At 33.7% G+C, this 20,645-nt stretch overlaps 1 protein-coding gene across 1 annotated transcript; it reads left to right on the forward strand.

Moving 5' to 3' along the window:
• The first annotated feature begins 2,766 nt into the window (after positions 1 to 2,766).
• On the forward strand, positions 2,767 to 17,967 carry LOC111710919 (early growth response protein 1-A). Its single transcript, XM_023485116.1, has 5 exons — positions 2,767 to 3,494; positions 5,477 to 5,587; positions 9,313 to 9,903; positions 16,362 to 16,474; positions 16,944 to 17,967. The coding sequence occupies exons 1-5, from the start codon at positions 3,390 to 3,392 to the stop codon at positions 17,071 to 17,073; spliced, it is 1,050 nt and encodes a 349-aa protein (XP_023340884.1). The 5' UTR covers positions 2,767 to 3,389; the 3' UTR covers positions 17,074 to 17,967.
• Positions 17,968 to 20,645: the final 2,678 nt, after the last annotated feature.

A 20,645-nucleotide genomic window follows, 5' to 3' on the forward strand; every position in this document is an offset into this window, starting at 1 on the left:
TCGGGCTGCGATCGTACCTCGGTATTTGGTACAGATCGATTAAGAGCTTGTTTGATAGCTACGCTTGTGTCTCTGTGTGGCATTTAGAGCTAACGATTAATTGCTATTGTCCATTTGACATAGCTAACGAGATCGCACCCAGTGGTAGTGGCGTTAATAGTTCACGGGATTGTAGCTGTGTGGATCGTGTCCTGTTTGAAACATTGATAAATTGATTGCTAGTGTCCGTATTGACACCGATAGCTAACGAGATCGCGCCCAGTGGTAGTGGCGTTGATAATTCACGGGATTCCAGCCATGTGGATCGTGTCCATTTTTATATTCATAGCGGTCAAATTGTACCTGGACTCATACAGTTTGGGAAGAAGTTTTAAGAGTACGGCATTCACTTGCTACTATATCTATCAATCTATCTATCTACTCCCCCCCTTCCCTCTGTCTTTCATCATGAAAATATCTCCTGCTATGAATATTTTTTGCATTCCTGAGAGGAATTTTTACAGAAAATCAAAAAAGAAGAAGATTTATTGGAAATGCTCTGTTTCAAAACTAAAATTGATAATTTTTACAGATTTACTCGAAATTAGTCTACTGGTAGAATACAAAATTATGTTACCTTTATTCAAGGGTTGCTAAATCGGTGTTGGGCCATACAGTCTATAGAAAGACGTTTCATAGCCAACAAAAGAAAAAAAAGTGAAAATTTCTTACATTTTCATTCAGTATTTCATGAAGTATAAGAAAAAATATTTATGAAAAATCACTGAACTGTTAAACTATGAAGTGCACTGAAAATTCCGAAAAGTACACTCATCGAACAAATTGCCAAAAAAAAGTCAATTAAATCAATTCAGCGACTTTTGTTTGAAGAAGAAGAAGAAAAAGCTTTTTCTTTTTAAATTTTTTCTTTTTCTTCGATATCAAAAATGTTTAACACGTTCTTGCAAATTGTACTAAAAAGAACATCTTTGTTTTGAAGTCCCTACAAATAATGAAATGTTTCAGATATTGCACGCACCTCTGCCCCTTTAGAAAAAGTAAATTCATCCTATATGAAGCATAAAGTCTGTCCGCGTCAACCTTGTTGCACCGGATAGTCCTGTCCATAGAGCTAGATACAGTTCAAACTGGGACCGGAAAGGTTGACCCGTAATTGGTGGGTTTATGGTTTATTAAATTAGATACCCAACACATTGATTCAGTTGTTCTATTTTGACAGTAAGTAAACCTTCACACACGAGCTCACTTTCACATACAAAATTCAGATTTTAGCATTTTTTTGTTTATATTACTTCTTAAAAAACAAAGCTAAAAACAAGTGCTTGATAATTCTAAAATGTCTATATGGGATACAAAACAATACAAGTAAGTTTTTATGTTAAAATCCAAGGCGTTGCGACACTTCAAAGTCGGCCCAGCTTTGGAAATTAATGCAACCCTCTAATAGAAGTCTGGATCTATGTGACATAAAGTACATATTATATAACGAGCTTTATGTTTATCTCTCTCTGGTTAGGTTTAAAGTGTTTTTGAAGTTTTTAAGAAATCAGGATTATAAATGTTAACATGAACCTTACCTTGTATAAATACACATACATACAGACATATACACATAGACACATAGACAGATATAGACTTGCAGACATACATGGACATAATCCAAATATTCAATACATATAATACAGACATACATGAATATACACCAATACATACACATTGCAGACTCATATAGACATATAGATGTATATACACATACAGATAGAGTCATTCATTCATACAGGCAGGTTTAGACATATAGACAGATATAGAAATGTATATACTAAAAGACATATACAGATCTATAGACATACAGACTTAAAATCTTATATAGACATGTATAGATATAGATATATTATATATATACAGACAGATGTAGACAAAAAGACATATATAAAGAAAATATCTGTTTATCTGTTTTTTTTTGATTGAACAATAAATTGAATATATAAAGATATATTAAGACATTAGAAACGAGTTTTTAAAGAAACTTTTTAAAAAATCCATATATCTTTTCCAGTTTTACCCGCGTTGATGTCCAATATTGTGTGTAAAGACGACAATCAAAATATTATAGATAAATAGGAAGTCTGATGACATTATTCCAGGTGGGATGGGGAGGGGGGATATCCCATGTAGGGGGATATCCCAAACAGAATCCCCCTGGTTATCCCCGTATTATTAACAGGTGAAGGTGTGAATATCCCCTATGGGGATTATTCCCCCTTGAAGATCGTGAGAGCCTAGACGGGAATTCCCCTTTCCCCCATGGTTTCATAAATATTTCCCCATGCAGTGGTTTTCAAGATCGTGAATTCTCCTGTTTTCTCCTCCTGTAATATTCTAGGATTAGAATAGTTTTGAGGGTTCGATACAACATCCACCCCTCCTTCGTCGTCATGGCGTGTGTGATGTGTGTTCAATGAGAGAGAGAGGAGGGCGGGCCGCCCCCTTCCCTTCCTCTCCCCCCAGGGGGGGAGGCTGTTTCCCTAGCTACTGCCGCATGGCGGGATCGATACGATGCTCGGCGAATATGTTTTCCCCCTCTTTAAACTTATTCCCTCTCCGGGCTTTGAAGGAATCTCAACGATAAACAATTTTTCAAAAAGTTAAAACTTTTTTTTATAATTCCAAAAAGAATAAAATATTTTTGGGTTTGAAAAATGGGCAGGACTTGAAGCCCCTAAGGGGATGAAGATGAAGTGAATGAGTCAGCCGGTTGAAAAGAGAAAGAGAGAGAGCTGGCTTCAGTGGCTAGAGCAGCGTATCCCGGCATGTAGGGAACTTCAACAATTCCCCTAGAAAAATCCCCAAAAGGAACAATTTAGAAAATCAGGGAAAAGGTGCGAAAAATTTCCCCTTCGATGATCTGGGGATTTCTCGTGCAAAAAGGGGGAAAATTAGTGCTTCTAGTCAAACGCGTATTTTTCCTAGTGTTATAATTGTATAAATATTATTACAGTGATTTAAAACTATTTTTGATACTAGTGCCAAAGAGGAGAAGATAAACTTTTTTAAACACACGTGAACTTTTCTAGTCAATGGATGCAAAATTTTGAGATTCCATCAACGGAGATATTTATCTATCTATCTATACAATCCTATATGCCTTCAAGTCCATGAACAATACAAATCTAAGCCTTATATGCAAGTCTGAAATTTATTAAGTGCTAAAAACAGAATTGTACAAAAAGAGAACTTTCTAGAATATCATCACTGTAAAAACAATCCTTCCACGATTATATCATCAGCCGCTGCTACCTGTTTCGACCAAGTATTGTGAAACTATTTAGTGCCATCTTCTTGTCTTGTTATCGCTGACACAAAAGTATTAATTAAGTATTAACCCTACTATGATGGAAGATTCCGACATCTTAACCCTAGGGTGGGGCTGTGAGGCGCCCCCCTCCTCTCATCTCTGGCATCCTGGCTCAGGAGAAGAGTTCGTCACCTTAGAGGAACCAAATCAAAACTTGACATTTTTTTACAAAACAAGTTTTTGTATTTCAAGGCCGAGTGTTTAGTAATTAATGCATACATTCTTATTTATTTTCTGCCAATTTGACAAATATAATACATACAAATTGACAGACATCAAACAAACTTTGAGAAATTCCTGACTGACATTGATTAACCTTCAAGAGACAAGGACAACCATAAAGATAGACACATGAAAAATATGAAACAGGTGGATTGAAAAACAAAAACAGACATTAAACAACATAAAATAAAGAAACAGACAAGACAACTTACATCGACAAACAAAAAGTATGAAAATTGACAAACATAAAAAATTATTGAAAAGTGAAATCAGACACATTGACACTTGAAACAAACAAATTTGAAAGACATTGACGAACATTAAACAAGATTTTGTCAAACATAAAACATACAAATTTAAAATTCGGTGATGGTGATGGACCAAACCTCTGTAGAGTAAATAAAGTAGATATATATATTTCGGTTTGGGTTGACCCTCGTCAGTTCTAACGATATAATAACCATCAAAATCAATAAAAAATGATGTTAAAAACCACAAGAAAATAAACAAATAAAAAAGATTATTTAAAAAAAGGGCTGTCAAATGGACAAAAGGGAAACGAACTCAGATTATGAGATAGAAAAAAAAATTTGCAAATATTCACTTTTAAAAAAATGTTTTAAGACAATTATTATTCCTTGAGATTTTTTCTGTCAGGAAGATTAAAAACAAACTGTTTAGATGTATGTGTATAAAGTGGTGGTGGGGGTCGATCTGACAAATTTTTATGTAATTCGGGGGGAGAGGGGGGGGGGAGGGGTATTTAAACCTTTTAAAGAATTGTAAATAAACAGTACTCTTTTTTTAAATACTGAATTACAGTTTACAATTAAATAAAAACGTTCATTCATATAAATCCGACAAATTAGAAAACAGACAATGAAAAAAATTAAACAGACATTGACAAAGAAAACAGACATTGACAAATAGAAAACAGACAATTACAAACATAAAACAGACATTGAAAAATAGAAAACAGACAATTACAAACATAAAACAGAAAATAACAAATAGAAAACAGACAATTACAAGCATAATACAGACAATTACAAACATAAAACAGACATTGACATATAGACAACAGACAATTACAAGCATAAAACAGATAATAACAAATAGAAAACAGACAATTACAAACCTAAAAGAGATAATAACAAATAGAAAACAGACATTGACAAACATAAAACATTCATTAATGAACATATAATGATCAAACAAACATTGAAAAACAAATAATGATCAAACAGACATTGACAACAAAACATGATTTTGACAAATATAAAACAGACATACATGATGTCATCAACAAACATATGACCAGACTTTGACAAACCTAAACATACAGAATGTTCGATGAAGACCTAGTTATCGATTTTTCTTAGATCAATATAGTTGATGCTAGACACCAAGAGGGTGGGGGGTGGGTCATCATAAATCAAGATTAATATACAAGGAAGCTGGGTAAAAATTAAAAGTGCAAAGAAAAAGTCTAAGCTTCCGAAATCTTTTTGCAAGTTTTCTTGTCGCCTATCTTTGCAAGCATTCATTTTGCACAACATCGGTGAGGTCATCGGACTCTCAAATGTCAGTCGTATTTATACTTTCATAAGAAATTCAGTTTTACAGAAAAATTTCCTAAAAAATGTTCTTACAAATATCATACCAGATTTTTTGTCTACGACAGATGAGCCAAATGTGATCAAATAAAGGCTAGGTCATTGTAATTTCAAACGACTTCCAAAGTGTTTAATTCTGACAAAAGTCACTTTTAAAGAGAATTCATAAATAAAAGTATTCAATAGAAAGAGAAAAAATATACCACTCTAAAAAGAGATTTTATTTTATCTATTGATTAATAAATTTGTTAAATATTGATTAATTGATTGGTTGGTTGGATAGGTGAACGCCCCCACGCCTCCTGAGCATGCTTCAGACTACGCTACACTAGAGGTCGCGAAGGAGAGAGATCGTCAGTTCTTCAATAGCTGTATTACATTAGATAAACCACAGGTAATATGCTGCTTTGCGCGATGTGCATTGGGGTTCACGCACCTCTGGCCCTTTAGTAAAAGTAAATTCAACCTATATGAAGCATAAAGTCTGACCGCGTAAACCTTCTTGCACCGGCTAGTCCTGTCCAAAGAGCTAGGTACAGTACAAGCTGGGACCGAAAAGGTTGACCTGGCTCGGATATTCAAATCTACTACGGCTGCTCGTGGGTTGGTTGACTTTTGGATCGTTTTTATTTGCCTATTCTTTCATTCGGGGTCCAAATTTAGCAAAGTCTAAGAAAAGCAATTGTTTTTGAAATTGTACATTCTAAACATATATTTTTTTACATTATGCCAAATATAAGCAAAAAAGAACCTAAACAGGATCCATAAATGAACATGTTGTAACGAAGTTAGAATATTTTTAGAAAAAAAATTGTAATCACTGATTTGTTACAGAAATAACCATTGCATCAAGACAGGCATACACTAGTTATAAATCAAAGTAGCTTAATTTTTTTACCGTTTCTTATAGCACAAAAATCTGTTAATAAACTGTAGAAATTATAAATTTTCTGAATTATTTTAAGGATTTACAAGAATAGAGTTTTACAATTATAATTTTTCCTGAACAAAATTTCTATATATATATTATTGTTCACAATACGTATATGCGTGTTTCTATAGAGTCTACTTTGTATTAAAACTTAGATAAATAAAATATGTCTTTTAACTGTTTTAAGCATTTAAATACTAAATTTTTTTTATATTTTGCTCTAAATTGTTCATTAATTTTTGTTTCATCTTAAAAATTGTTAATCTTTATAAGAAGTTTGGAATTTAAATATTTATTAAGATATTTATTTTTAAATAACTTATTTTAAAGAAGATTAAGATTTTAAAGGTGCTAAAAATGTCTGAACATTAGATAAGTGGGGGTAGAGGGAATGGGGTGGAGGAGAAGTAAGGGAGAGAGGAGAGGGTTGGGATTTGGGAGGGGGAGGGGTTGAGAGAAATGTTTTGAAAGAAAGTTTAAACTGCACCTGCTCCCCTGCTCTTCTGCATATATACATACTCATCCTTCAATCATATATTATACTCTGAAATTATATAATAACGTTTCAACATTTAAACTAAGTTTAGACAATTTTAGTGGTTCTAACATGTTCATTATTCAACACTTGAACCAAATCGAGCGAGAGGTGTAAGATAAATATCTGAAATATATTTAAATTAAATAAAGTTGTCTCTTACTTTTGTTGCTTGTTCTCTAGTTCTACAATTCTTTAGTTCTCTAGTTCTAGTTCTTTAGTTCTCCAGGTCTCTATGTAGTTCTCTAGTTCTACAATTCTTTAGTTCTCTAGTTCTCTAGTTCTTTAGTTCTCCAGGTCTCTAGTTCTCTAGTTTTCTAGTTCTCAAGTTCTCTTGTTCTCTAGCTCTTTAGTTCTTTAGCTGTCTAGTTCTCTAGTTCTCTGGTTTTACAATTCTTTAGTTCTCTAGTTCTTTAATTATCAAGTTCTCTAGGTCTCTAGATCTCTAGGTTTCTAGTTCTCTAGTTCTCGGATACTTTAGTACTCTAGTTCTCTAGTTCTCTAGTTCTCTAGTTCTCTAGTTCTCAAGTTCTCAAGTTCTCAAGTTCTCTAGTTCTCAAGTTCTCAAGTTCTCTAATTCTCTATATCTCTAGTTCTCTAGTTCTCCAGTTCTCTAGTTCTCTAGTTCTCTAAGTTCTCTAGTCTCTAGTTCTCTGGTTCTCTAGTTTTCTAGTTCTCAAGTTCTCTATGTGTCTAGTTCTATAGTTCTCAAGTTCTCTAGTTCTATAGTTCTCTAGCTCTCTAGTTCTCTAGTTCTCTAGTTCTCTAGTTCTCTAGTTCTCAAGTTCTCAAGTTCTCAAGTTCTCTAGTTCTCTAGTTCTCTAGTTCTCAAAATCTCAAGTTCTCTAGTTCTCTCGGTCTCTAGTTCTCTGGTTCTCTGGTTCTCTAGTTCTCTAGTTCTCAAGTTCTCTATGTCTCTAGTTCTATAGTTCTCAAGTTCTCTAGTTCTCTAGTTCTCTAGCTCTCTAGCTCTCTGGTAAGTCCATGTACTGAACTGTATTTTTAATTTAATTAATTTTAGATTAGAATGTCTCCTCAAGCTGAAAATAAATCAGTGTTTATATTAAATAAAGTATTTTCTATTGACATTTTCATTTTCTGGATGGAATAGCGCAGATATTACTTTATTATTTAATCTTCATAAATCATTTTAATGACGTAAATTTTTATCAATTTCACAAAGGGAAAAATTGGAGAAAAAAATATAATACTTTTCAAAATTTTTTCTAATTTTTAATATTGCCCTGGGACTAACCAGGGCTGGATACATTTGATTTCTTCAATTTGAATTCAATCGCGTTTTTTATCTTTAATTCAACAATCAAAGGAGAAAAACCTAAAAGTTCATGCATGTTAATGGGAAAAATTCTGATCGTAAGAAACAGGTTGCTGGGACAAGGACTGAACTGTTAAATCAGTGCGAAATATCTTAAATTCAAAAATGATTCTGATATTTTCCGTAATAATTCCAATCAGCCTGCATTGGACAAATTGACTTCCGTCTTCAGAAAAATAAGGACCTACTATCTACTAACTACGCTTTCAATGAAACTAAAACATGATTTTTCTCTTTTATTCTCCATCCATTGTAGCTGGTAAAATGTATCCTCTATTCNTATAAAGAAGACAGAATAAGATAGATTCTCAGAGTATAAAGTTGAGTAGGACGTTTAATTCTCTGATTACTATAAAGAGCAGACAAAGTAGAACGGATACTTCAAAGAGATTAAACCGTAGAACGGGTAATTCTCCGCGTAGTTCAAAGAGTAGACAGAGTAGAACTGATAATTCTCAGAATACTAAAAAGAGTAGACCGGTTAGAACGGATAATTCTCCGGGTAGTTGAAAGAGTAGACAGGGTAATTCTCCGGGTACTATAAAGAGTAGGAAGAGAAGGGAAAAGGAAGGGTATGATGGAAAATGTCTGTGTACTTAATCAGGTAGCTGGTATAGGAGTTAGGTCGCATATTACAAAAAGCATACCGGTTAGAACGGATAATTCTCCGGGTAATAGAACGGATAATGATCCGGATAATAGAACGGATAATGATCCGGATAATAGAACGGATAATTCTCCAGATAATAGAACGGATAATTCTCCGGATAATAGAACGGATAATGCTCCGGGTAATAGAACGGATAATTCTCTGGGTAATAGAACGGATAATGCTCCGGGTAATAGAACAGATAATTCTCCGGATACTAGAACGGATAATGCTCCGGGTACTTAATTAAGAAGGCAGGGAAGGACGTAAAGGGAAGGAAGATAAAAGTTATGGTTGGCAGAGAACGCTCCGGTAACTCTTCAAAGTAGGTAGAGTAGGACGGACAATATTTCAGGTTTAAGATTAGGCTAGAAGGACGGACTATGCTCCAGGTAGGACAAAGCTGAAGATGAAGAGGTAAAAAGAGAAAAGAAAACAGAATAGGAAAGGATGAAGAACAGAAAGTAAACAGAGGGAAAGGATGAGGAATGTTATTTTCCAAGTTTGATTTATCTATTTAGATCTAGAGATAGGCAGATAGTAAAGGATAAACATTATAAATTCAGGATGGACACATAAAAGCACAAATGGGAAATTTTAAACATAAAACAAAACTAAATACGCTAAATTCAGTATATTCATAACATTAATGATATTTTTTCTTATAGGATTGGGATATCCTGAGATTAGATGATCCAAGAAACCTTCTCTCCACTTCCCTCTCCAACCCAACCTTAACCCTCTCCACCACATTATCCAACCAAACCCTACACGCCCCAACCCCAACCCAACCAATATCATATCAAGAATTCTTCATTGATACCATCCAACCACAAACCTTTTCCCCCTACCCACATCCTCAGATTCACTACACCCCCACCCAACCATCCTATCAAACATATCAGCCCGCCCCCCTACCCCAACATACATACTATTCACCAGAACTAGACCTTAAACGCCATACTGTCCGAAACCCCGTGAGCGGGAAATTTGTGCGCACGGGTGTTGTAAAGCGTCAGGAGCGCAAGGAGCGCCGGCCGCCGGTGAAGAAGCCGAAAGAGGAACGTGACGAAGAGCCGGAATACGCGCCGGAGGTGATTGCCAACGCGCATCTTACCATGGAGGAGGATTTCTATGTTTGCTCTGTGTGTAAGATGAAGTTTAAACAGCCCGGAAATGCGCGAAGACATATCATAACTGTACACAGGAACGAGAAACCACATATCTGCTTGAAGTGCGATGCAAGGTTTGGGAGAAAGGTGAGAATGATTTTTGTATTTAAGAATTCAAGATGGTTTACTTTATCATTTTCTTATTTAACCCCATGTAAAAAGATACCCTATAGTTAAAGCGTGTTTTCCCCTATTTGAAAACTTTTTTACGTGTAATTGCACAACTCTTAGAGAACATTTAGCACTTCTCTTATCCACACAGTTTTCTACTGCATTCCCTCCCTCTTCCTCTCTAACTAACTAATCCTTTAATATGTAAGTTATAAATCGTTTTACTGTTTTCTAGAACCCTAAACACGAGAATCCTTCACTAAATGTTTCATTAAACTTTAATTAAAAACCCAGAAAAGGGATTAAAATGTCTTAATTCAGAATAAAACTGAGCCACATAACAGTTATTCAAGTTTGAATGGTCTGAAATTCAAACTATTGCAAAGTTATGTGGTTTAAAATCAACAATTTTAATTTCTTTTTAAAATATGTTTTCTATTTTCTAAGAATTAAGAATTCTCTCCTTATCTTGGTTGATCAGCCCTGAACTCCCTGATTAGATATGAAGAGTTGAAAATTATTTTAATATTCACCCTGTACAAATTTAAATTCAACAATTTCCCCTGGTTCACCCTGTGATGTTCCCCTGGTTCCATTACAGCTGGATTAGAAGCCTGTATTACTGCTGAATTATGCTTTCAAGACATCAAACCTGATTTCATTAATCTTCCAGAACCTTCCACAGTAGTTTATACACCTAGATACATCCTACCCTTCCACAGTAGTTTATACACCTAGATGCAACCTACCCTTCTCCAGTAGTTTAAAAACCTAGATACATCCTACCCTTCCACAGTAGTTTATATACCTAGATACATCCTACCCTTTTCCAGTTGTTAATATACCTAGATACATCCTACCCTTCTCTAGTAGTTTATACACCTAGTTACATCCTACCCTTCTCTAGTAGTTTATACACCTAGTTACATCCTACCCTTCTCCAGTAGTTTATACGCCTATATACATCCTACCCTTCTCTAGTAGTGTATACACCTAGATACATCCTACCCTTCTCTATTAGTTTATACACCTAGATACATCCTACCCTTCTCTAGTAGTTTATACACCTAGATACATCCATCCTACCCTTCTCTAGTAGTTTATACACCTAGATACATCCATCCTACCCTTCTCTAGTAGTTTATAAACCTAGATACATCCATCCTTCCCTTCTCTAGTAGTTTATACACCTAGAAACATCCATCCAACCCTTTTCTAGTAGTTTATACACCTAGATACATCCATCCTACCCTTCTCTAGTAGTTTATACACCTAGATACATCCATCCTACCCTTCTCTTGTAGTTTATACACCTAGTTACATCCTACCCTTCTCTAGTAGTTTATACACCTAGATACATCCATCCTACCCTTTTCTAGTAGTTTATACACCTAGATACATCCATCCTACCCTTCTCTAGTAGTTTATACACCTAAATACATTCATGCTACCCTTCTCTAGTAGTTTATACACCTAGATACATCCATCCAACCCTTTTCTAGTAGTTTATACACCTAGATACATCCATCCTACCCTTCTCTAGTAGTTTATACACCTAGATACATCCTACCCTTCTCTAGTAGTTTATACACCTAGATACATCCAACCCTTCTCTAGTAGTTTATACACCTAGATACATCCTACCCTTTTCTAGTAGTTTATACACCTAGATACATCCTACCCTTCTCTAGTAGTTTATACACCTAGATACATCCATCCTACCCTTCTCTAGTAGTTTATACACCTAGTTACATCCTACCCTTCTCTAGTAGTTTATACACCTAGATACATTCATGCTACCCTTCTCTAGTAGTTTATACACTTAGATACATCCATCCTACCCTTTTCTATTAAATATACACCTAGATACATCCATCCTACCCTTCTCTAGTAGTTTATACACCTAGATACATCCATCCTACCCTTCTCTAGTAGTTTATACACCTAGTTACATCCATCCAACCCTTTTCTAGTAGTTTATACACCTAGATACATCCATCCTACCCTTTTCTAGTAGTTTATACACCTAGATACATCCTACCCTTCTCTAGTAGTTTATACACATCCACCATTCTAAAATTCCCAGCTCTGGCCGGATATTTACAGACAAATACCGAATCATCTGGCAAAATTTGTTGTTTATCCCTTTCCCTTTCCTTCAACTCTCAGCTGATAAATTTCCCTCTTTTTCTTTCCCCCAGGGCCCGCTACAAGAAGATTTCTTCGTTGCATCTTAGAGGGGATATCCCAACCATAGGATAGATAGTTAGATACATTTATAGATAGATAGGAGAAATATAATATATGATGCAATACAATATATTTCTGGATAAAAAAAGAATATTCATACCTTAGCTCTCAATTACATTGTGATTTTATGTCTAGGATTTTCTTTTTATTTGCGCAACTAGATGGGGGATCGAAAGGGGGGGTTATTGTATCAAATTTAGGACATTGTATCTATTCATTAAGGATATATTAAAAACTCTGCATGTGTGCGGAATGTGTTGTCAAGTTGTATCTGATATATGTATGATTCTATACCTTAAAATACATTTTAATTATATCTTTCTCATTCTTTATATGTTTGAAATGTTTTTAAATGATACTTAAGGACCTAACAGCTCTACAGATTTCATTCAAAATGGCAATTTCTGGCATTTTTAAATATTCCCCTTTCCCTTTATATATTTCCCCATGAAAATCCCCGCCCCCCTCTTAACAAAGTTATTTCCCTTCCCAAATTTCATATAAATTCCCCCACCCCCTGCAACCTGTTGAATATTCCCCCCCCAGATCCACCTGCAATGTCTACTTCAAGTACAATGTATATTACTGAATATCCCCTTTTTAATCCCCCAACCCCTCCTCCCACCCCCATCTTCACTTATATGTGAAAATTTTTCATGGACCGAATTTCTTAAATATTTTTACATCGTATCTGAAAAATGTGTCCACAACAAAGAAATTAAGTCTTTGCCACGTCGGGTTGCAAAGATAGAGGATTAGAAAATCGAAGTTTGTTGTAAAAACTCAATTCCTTTACATTCATAGATGGTATGATAAAACTCCTAAACAATTGCTTTACATTCATAGATGGTATGATAAAACTCCTAAACAATTCCTTTACATTCATAGATGGTATGATAAAACTCCTAAACAATTCCTTTACATTCATAGATGGCATGATAAAACTCCTCAACAATTCCTTTACATTCATAGATGGTATGATAAAACTCCTAAACAATTCCTTTTAAGAAACTCAATTCTATCCAAAATCTAATCTGATCTATTTTACCCTCCATCCTTTTTAAACCTTCGATTAAATTGTACAAAATCTTGGAATCTTGAAATCTTATATGTTTTCATTAACAACTCCTCTCATTAAAGAGCTTTTGAAAAGAACAAAGAAGATTTGAACCTTTTAAATACTTGTGCGTAGAATCAATACTAGGGGCACTACGAGGTCACAAAGTCGTAACAGTGATGTCATATAAATGTGACCACCTCCTTCTGTCTATTCATCTATCTATCTATCTATCTATCTATCTATCTATCTATCTATCTATCTATCTATCTATATATCTATCTATCTATCTAAATATCTATCTATCTATCAATATATATATATATATATATAGCACTCTAACTTCTTAGCCTACTGTCTCACATGTCCTTTGTTCACTAATGTATAATCCCGAAAGAGGAAGCAAAAATAACTAAATAATACGAAATTTATTTATAGATCGATAGATGAATAGATAGATGAACAGATAGATAGATGAATAGATAGATAGATAACTAAATAGATCGATAAACAGATAGATAGATAACAAGATAGATAGATAAACAGATAGATGAATAAACAAATAGATTGATAAACAGATAGACAGATGCACAGAAAGATAGATAACAGATAGATAGATGAATAGATGATAAGATGAATATACAGATAGATAAATAAACAGATAGATAAATAAACAGATAGATGAATAAACATATAGATAGATAAATTGATATATAGCTGAATAGATGATAAGATGAATATAAAGATAGATAAATAAACAGATTGATAGATAAACAGGTAGATGAATATACAGATAGATAAATAAACAGGTAGATGGATAAACAGGTAGATAAATAAACAGATTGATAGAGAAAATGATAGATGATAAAAAGATAAATGAATAAACAGATAGATAGATAAACAGAAGGATATTTAAACAGATAGATAGGTGAACAGATGGATAGGTGAACAGATAGATGCATAAAAAGATAGATAGATAAACAGATAGATAGATAAACAGAAGGATATTTAAACAGATAGATAAGTGAACAGATAGATAGGTGAACAGATAAATCAACAGAGATAGGTGAACAGATAGATCAACGGATAGTCAGACAATCAGATAATCATATAGATTAATAGACAGAGAACTTTAAAGCTTAAAATACCTTTTATACGATAAACTTGAACCACCTTTTACACAGTATATTTGAGACACCCTGTATACAGTATGTTTGAGACACCCTGTATACAGTATGTTTGAGACACCCTGTATACAGTATGTTTGAGATACCCTGCATACAGTATATTTGAGACACCCTGTATACAGAATGTTTGAGACACCTTGTATACAGTATATTTGAGACACCCTCCATACTGTATGTTTGAGACACCCTGTATACAGTATGTTTGAGACACCCTGTATACAGTATGTTTGAGACACCCTGTATACAGTATGTTTGAGACACCTTGTATACAGTATGTTTGAGAATGAATAATTATAGGATGAAAGCGTAGAAGCAAACCCTACATCTAAATCTCCCATATCTGTTTAGAATTATAACATTCCGCATTTATGCACTATTGAACCATTGTATAAGAAGAATGTAGATATGACCTCAGATCGGAACTTGATCTTGTTATCCAAGGTGGGCTCTTTTGATTTGAGAATCAATGAGTGATCCCTTAATTAAACTCTGCATAAGATGGAGATCAATGCTTGATCCCAAGACTCACAACACAACAGTTCTAATTTCTGGCCACAATTGTAGATAATCGTAAAATGGATTTATTTCACCAATAACAGCACGAATTCCGGAACATATTTTCACACTTTGTGCTCACATTTTTGGAACATTACTCAATTTTTGGTGGGTTTAATGTCAGACTGCATATGTAAATGACAACCCATCAGGGGGGGGCACGTGTAAGGGGCGGGGGGCTAGGCACCCCTTCGTACGCCCCTGCACCCCATCATCAGGTTTTTCAACACTAAAAAAAAAGGAAAAGGAACATTTTTACATTTTATTTCCTCTAAATGTAATTCTTAGAATACCGAGAAAAGATCCAGCAAAAGTTTGTTAAGTGCAGACTTTTACAAAAAATTCAAATTTTAAAAATAAAAAAAAATAAAAAAAACTGTTTGGAATTTAACGTTGAGATTTACTGAATATAATATACCTTTGTCAGAGGTACATATTTTGATGTATGCATCCCTTTCATACTTTACTATGCCTTCTTTTCTGAATATATAATATATATATACTTAGGTAAAATCGAACCAAGGCAATACAATCCAAGAAAGAATTTATATCCTTTAAATAAAATCCTATTAATATTTTAAGGCCTAAATGAAAATACACTTTTTGTTAGTGCACCAGTATTAATATTAATACCTTTAGGATTTTTAATAATTTTGGTTTCTGTGCCTCATAAATACACACAATGTATGAATGGACGGACAAGTGATTTTGTTTGGTAAACACAGAATATTGATACAACATACAAACATACAAACACGCAGACACACAAACATACAACATCGACCAAACATTTAGGGAGTAAAATTGTTTTGCTTCCGAGGCTTCAATATGTTTTATCAAATATAACTTAAACAGCTCAAACTTTATGCTCTTAAGCTTTCTTTTTATGATTTCTCTCCCCTCCCCCCCCCCTCATCTATCCTTTTTATGATACCCCCTCCCCTCCCTCCCTCCATACCGCTTTTCGCCATAAAATGTTTGCAATAACAATCCCACACCCTGAAAAGATATTAAAAAGTAGAAAAAAAACTACTATATTATGAGATATAATTTACATGCAATCTTTTTAAAATTTTTATTTTCAGACTCAATTTTCCATAGGTTGATTTCGGGTGTATATGAAATTAAATTTATAATGCGAAAGGAGGAAGGCAAAAATGTTATGATTAGCGTAAATCAGCAAAATATCCTGATTTGTTTTATATATTTTTACTTAAATATATTTTAACCCCATTCTTCTGTTTTACACCTGTAAAGGGTTAGTTATTATTTATAACTGTCCCATGGGATAGCGCTACAACATAACTTCCCTCTCAATAATCAATAACACAAAATAAATAATAATAATGCGTAAAACTTCATATTTCTAATTTTAAAATGTGTAGGACAAGTTGAAAACGCACATGATGCGTAACCACGGATACAGTATTGAAGATATAAAGGCGACCTTTAAGCATTCAGGCCAGGGAAGACAGAGATCAAGTATTCTAGTCAATAGGTAACAAAATTTTAAACAACTTTTAACATTTGATAAAATAGTGTTTTTTTGGATTTTCTAAAAATATTATTAAAAGTAGTGATTCTATATGGTATATTTGGTGTTTTGAAGCAAGATAAATTAAAAGCAATTTAAAATAGCGGTGAAATGTGAAAAAGTTCAAATGGAAAAGTTTTCTTAATTAGAATCCTCTAGATTTAAAGAAGCTGTGTTGTTAGTAACATTATGCACTAGCTTGGGAATCCAGCGTTGCCCAGAGTACTCCCGCCGTTTACCCGCACTTGGTCGATTTTACCGGGAAACTAAATTTTCGCTATTAAAGTCAACCCACTTAACTGAGAATCTTAAAACCAAGCTAAGAAATTTTCCGTGGCTCTCCCGAATTTCTCAATCAAAATTTGAGGCAAATCGGTCCCGGATTTTTGAGTTACGATACACTATCAATCCGTTAAATCAAAGTATATTTCAGGGATAACAGGAAATCTACTGAGTCCAGTAGCTCTGAAGATGGAGGGGGAGAATCCAACCCTTTAAATATGAAAAATAATTCTGCCAGAAGATCCAAGCATTTCAATCCTCTCAAGAAGAAGAAAGTATAAAGACTAGAATTTAGAGCTTTTATCCAACTGCGCTGCGACCAAAATAGCACTGCGGTCATTACCGCAGTGTTGCGACCATGAATTCGGTAGCACTTCGGTCATTGTGTACAGTGTTGCGACCACAATTGCGTAGCACTGTGCAGCGACCACTATGCGGTATCTTGCCGCAATATTACGACAGCAATACTGTAGCAATGCGGTCAGAACGTTTGACTTACAGGGTGTCTCAATAAACATGTCAATTTTAGCGTCATTCTATGCAAAACGGAAAATAGGAAAATGTTTCTAAAATTTAAATTGAATTTAAAAAAACATATATACCAAATAAAAAACCGTCTCTAAGTGAATTGTTAAAACAGATTCACGATTAAATTCCACGTGGATTGAGGATGATTTGTATGTCGCTAATAAATACCCATGCTTATTGCCCCTCCCTGATACTGCAGTGTTGCTTTAAGGAATGGGTAAAGTTTTTTGGTCAGTTTTTAACCTTTAAGTTTTTTTACCTTTAAGGGACTTAATTCTCGGTAAAATTTGTTATTTACATTATGCAAACGTTTTTCTAAACGAATGACTCAAAGCGAAGCGATTCTACTCTTTTATAGTTTAGATTAAAAATTTGCAAAATGTAATAAATTTAACTTATAAAAAATTAAATTTTGAATAATGAAAAACATGTCAGATCTATGAAGAGCCCCTAGAAAGTAACAAAAATACACTGAACGTTAAAAACGGGCCAAAAAAATATACCTGTCTGCTACTGGTTATAAACGGCCAGGTCCAGTGCAATGTATTCAAATTATAGTATTCGGAACTGTACTGTATTCATTTTTAATATTTACAAATCTTTTTTTCACAAATTTAAATATATAGTTTGAAACTGTTGTATCTTAATTATTTGTATCTTTTTACATATCGATTTATAAGAGAGATAGAGAGAATGGTTATCTACTTTTTCGTATTGATTTTTAGACAATCTATATAGATATATATACTTTGCTTGTATGTCTGTTTTTTTTTTGTCCGTTTGTATCCAATAAACGTCAAAACGACTGAACCGAACCAAATGTGGGACCTCACATGACCCAATGGGAAGGTTTATAGATACTCAGATGTTTTTTTTGTATTGTACAAAGAGAAAATGCTCACAGATAGAACAAAAAGTAAAAGTTTAATTAAATTTTCTTTATTTAATTGTCGATTGTAAAATGCAAGGTGTTACCTAAATTTAGGATTTTTGTGTGGAAGAATAGGTTGACTCTAATAGACTCTAATATGCTTCAAAGAGGACAGGATTTGCCTTTAAACCGCGCCTTGAAAACCTGATCGCAGATATACCGTCAGTGAAAACCCTTTAAACTGTGGAATGGGAAGACGACTTTTAGACTGAAATTATGAGTGACTTAATAAGTCAAATTAAAAGCAATATTTATTTAGCGTACCGTTCCGTTTTGCCTTCTATTGTCTGTATTTGTAATGTATAGTGTACAGCTTGCGCTAGCTTACAAAAAGTCAACCCGGTACATGAGTTTATGTGGTGTACTGCAGGCAAAAAATTTGCATGCTTCATATAAACATCATTTACACAAAAGATTACTTAAAAGTCGTCTTCCATATTCCATAAATCAAAATGGACAAAAACTGCGCAATTATAAACAATTTCACTGCCATTGGGGAATGTTTGCAAGCGCTAAATTTCATTTTATTTGGTAAAAAGAAAACAGAGAAATGATTCTTAATTTTGGATTTTTTCTTCTTTTAAAATATAGATTAGGATTCTTTGAAAAGTATTGGAATAATAATTGTAAATTACAACTTCAAGGTATTTTTTGAAAAAATGGAATCCAGTAGTAATGAGTTAATCTCGTGTTTGAGCTTCTTCACACAATACACAAGGCTTATACGATATCGTAACTATAAGGTAAAGAGTTACCCACAAAGAATGAGATTTTAAAGACGACTTTAGGGAAATTATTTAGTCATTTTTTAACTTTCATGGGGGGGGGGGCTTGCAGCTGATTCTGTTCCGTGCTTTTTTCTTGGCCAATTGAATTGTTATAACATTGGAAGCCTAAATATTTAATCCATTTAAATTTTCAGATCACATTATCAGGTTGTTATTAAAGTTTCATAGTTTTAGGTAACCCTTGACTGTAGTAAACCGAGTTTTGTACATTTATGTAAATGTGCATTGAAAAGTATTGTTCAGGTATATTGTAGTAGATGTAGTGATATAAAAATAAATGTGTGAATAGTGAATAAAATAAACATTACGGAGCAACAAGGGGATTGAATATAGGCGTAGGAAATAGGAATACAAGTAGGAGTAGGAGTATAAGTAGGAGTAGGAGTACAAGTATGGGAAGGAGTAGAAGTGTGGGTAGGAGTACAAGTATGGGTTGGAGTAAGAGTAGAAGTAAGACTAGGAGTACAAGAAGGAGTAGGAATAGGAATACAAGTAGGAGTAGGAGTAAAAGTATAGGATAGGGAGTACAGAAGGAGAAGGAATAGGAATTACAGTAGAAGTATGAGTAGAAGTAGGGATTAAATCAGCTATGAAGTAGGAATAAAAGTTAGATTTGAAGTATAACAAGTAGGAACTGAAGTTTATGTAGGAATAGGAATTAATGTAGGAATAGAAATTAATGTAGGAATAGAAGTAGATGTAGGAATAGGAATTGATGTAGGAATAAGAGTAGATGTAGTAATAGGTTTTAATGTAGGAATAGAAGTAGATAAGGGAATATCTATAGACTATAAGGTGAAGAAAAGCATGAGTAGGAATGATATTTCAAAAATATGAAAATTCCTTGAAACTGACTTAAAATCTTCTAGTTAAAAGTTTAGAGTGAAAGGAGATGATATATCTGGATATGATATATACATAAAGGTTAAATGTCGGATACAGAGGGGGGGGCGGCCCTTTAAAGGGGTAGGGGGCGGATTATGGGTGCTGGAAAGTGGGGAAGAGAGCCTTAAGAAAATGCATGAGAAATGTATACAAACTACAAAGTTTTGCAAGGTAAGATTTCAAATTTAAAAATAATGAATATATCATAAAATAAGATTTCATTAATGTAGTGCAGTGTATACAGAGCCAAGATGATACAGGGTGTCTACAGAAAACCCACTCTTTTATTAATTAACTTGGAAACCCAGCTTTGCCTGAAATTTTCCCAAACGTCAACCAACTCTACCAACCATGCTACATACATTCCCGTAGATCTAGAATTTAAATTTTCCATATCAATATTCCATATATGTTCTATCAACTAATAGCAGCTAATAATATTCCATATGTGTCCTTTCAACTACAATAGCATATAATATTCCATATATATTCTATCAATATTCCATATGTGTCCTATCAACTACAATAGCATATAATATTCCATATATATTCTATCAATATTCCATATATGTTCTATCAAGTACAATAGCATATAATATTCTATAATAATTCTATCAATATTCCATATATGTTCTATCAACTACAGTAGCATATACTATTCCATATATATTCTATCAATATTCCATATATGTTCTATCAATTACAATAGCATATAATATTT

The sequence above is a fragment of the Eurytemora carolleeae genome, unplaced genomic scaffold (genome assembly GCF_000591075.1).
Source record: "Eurytemora carolleeae unplaced genomic scaffold, Eaff_2.0 scaffold953, whole genome shotgun sequence".
Classification (NCBI taxonomy): Eukaryota; Metazoa; Arthropoda; class Copepoda; order Calanoida; family Temoridae; genus Eurytemora; species Eurytemora carolleeae.

Coding starts and splice junctions, on each gene's coding strand:
- LOC111710919 (XM_023485116.1), top strand. CDS start 3,390: ATGATGGAAGATTCCGACATCTTAACCCTAGGGTGGGGCTGTGAGGCG. Junction 5,588..9,312: donor TTACATTAGATAAACCACAG/GTAATATGCTGC, acceptor TTTTTCTTATAG/GATTGGGATATCCTGAGATT. Junction 16,475..16,943: donor TCAAGTATTCTAGTCAATAG/GTAACAAAATTT, acceptor AGTATATTTCAG/GGATAACAGGAAATCTACTG.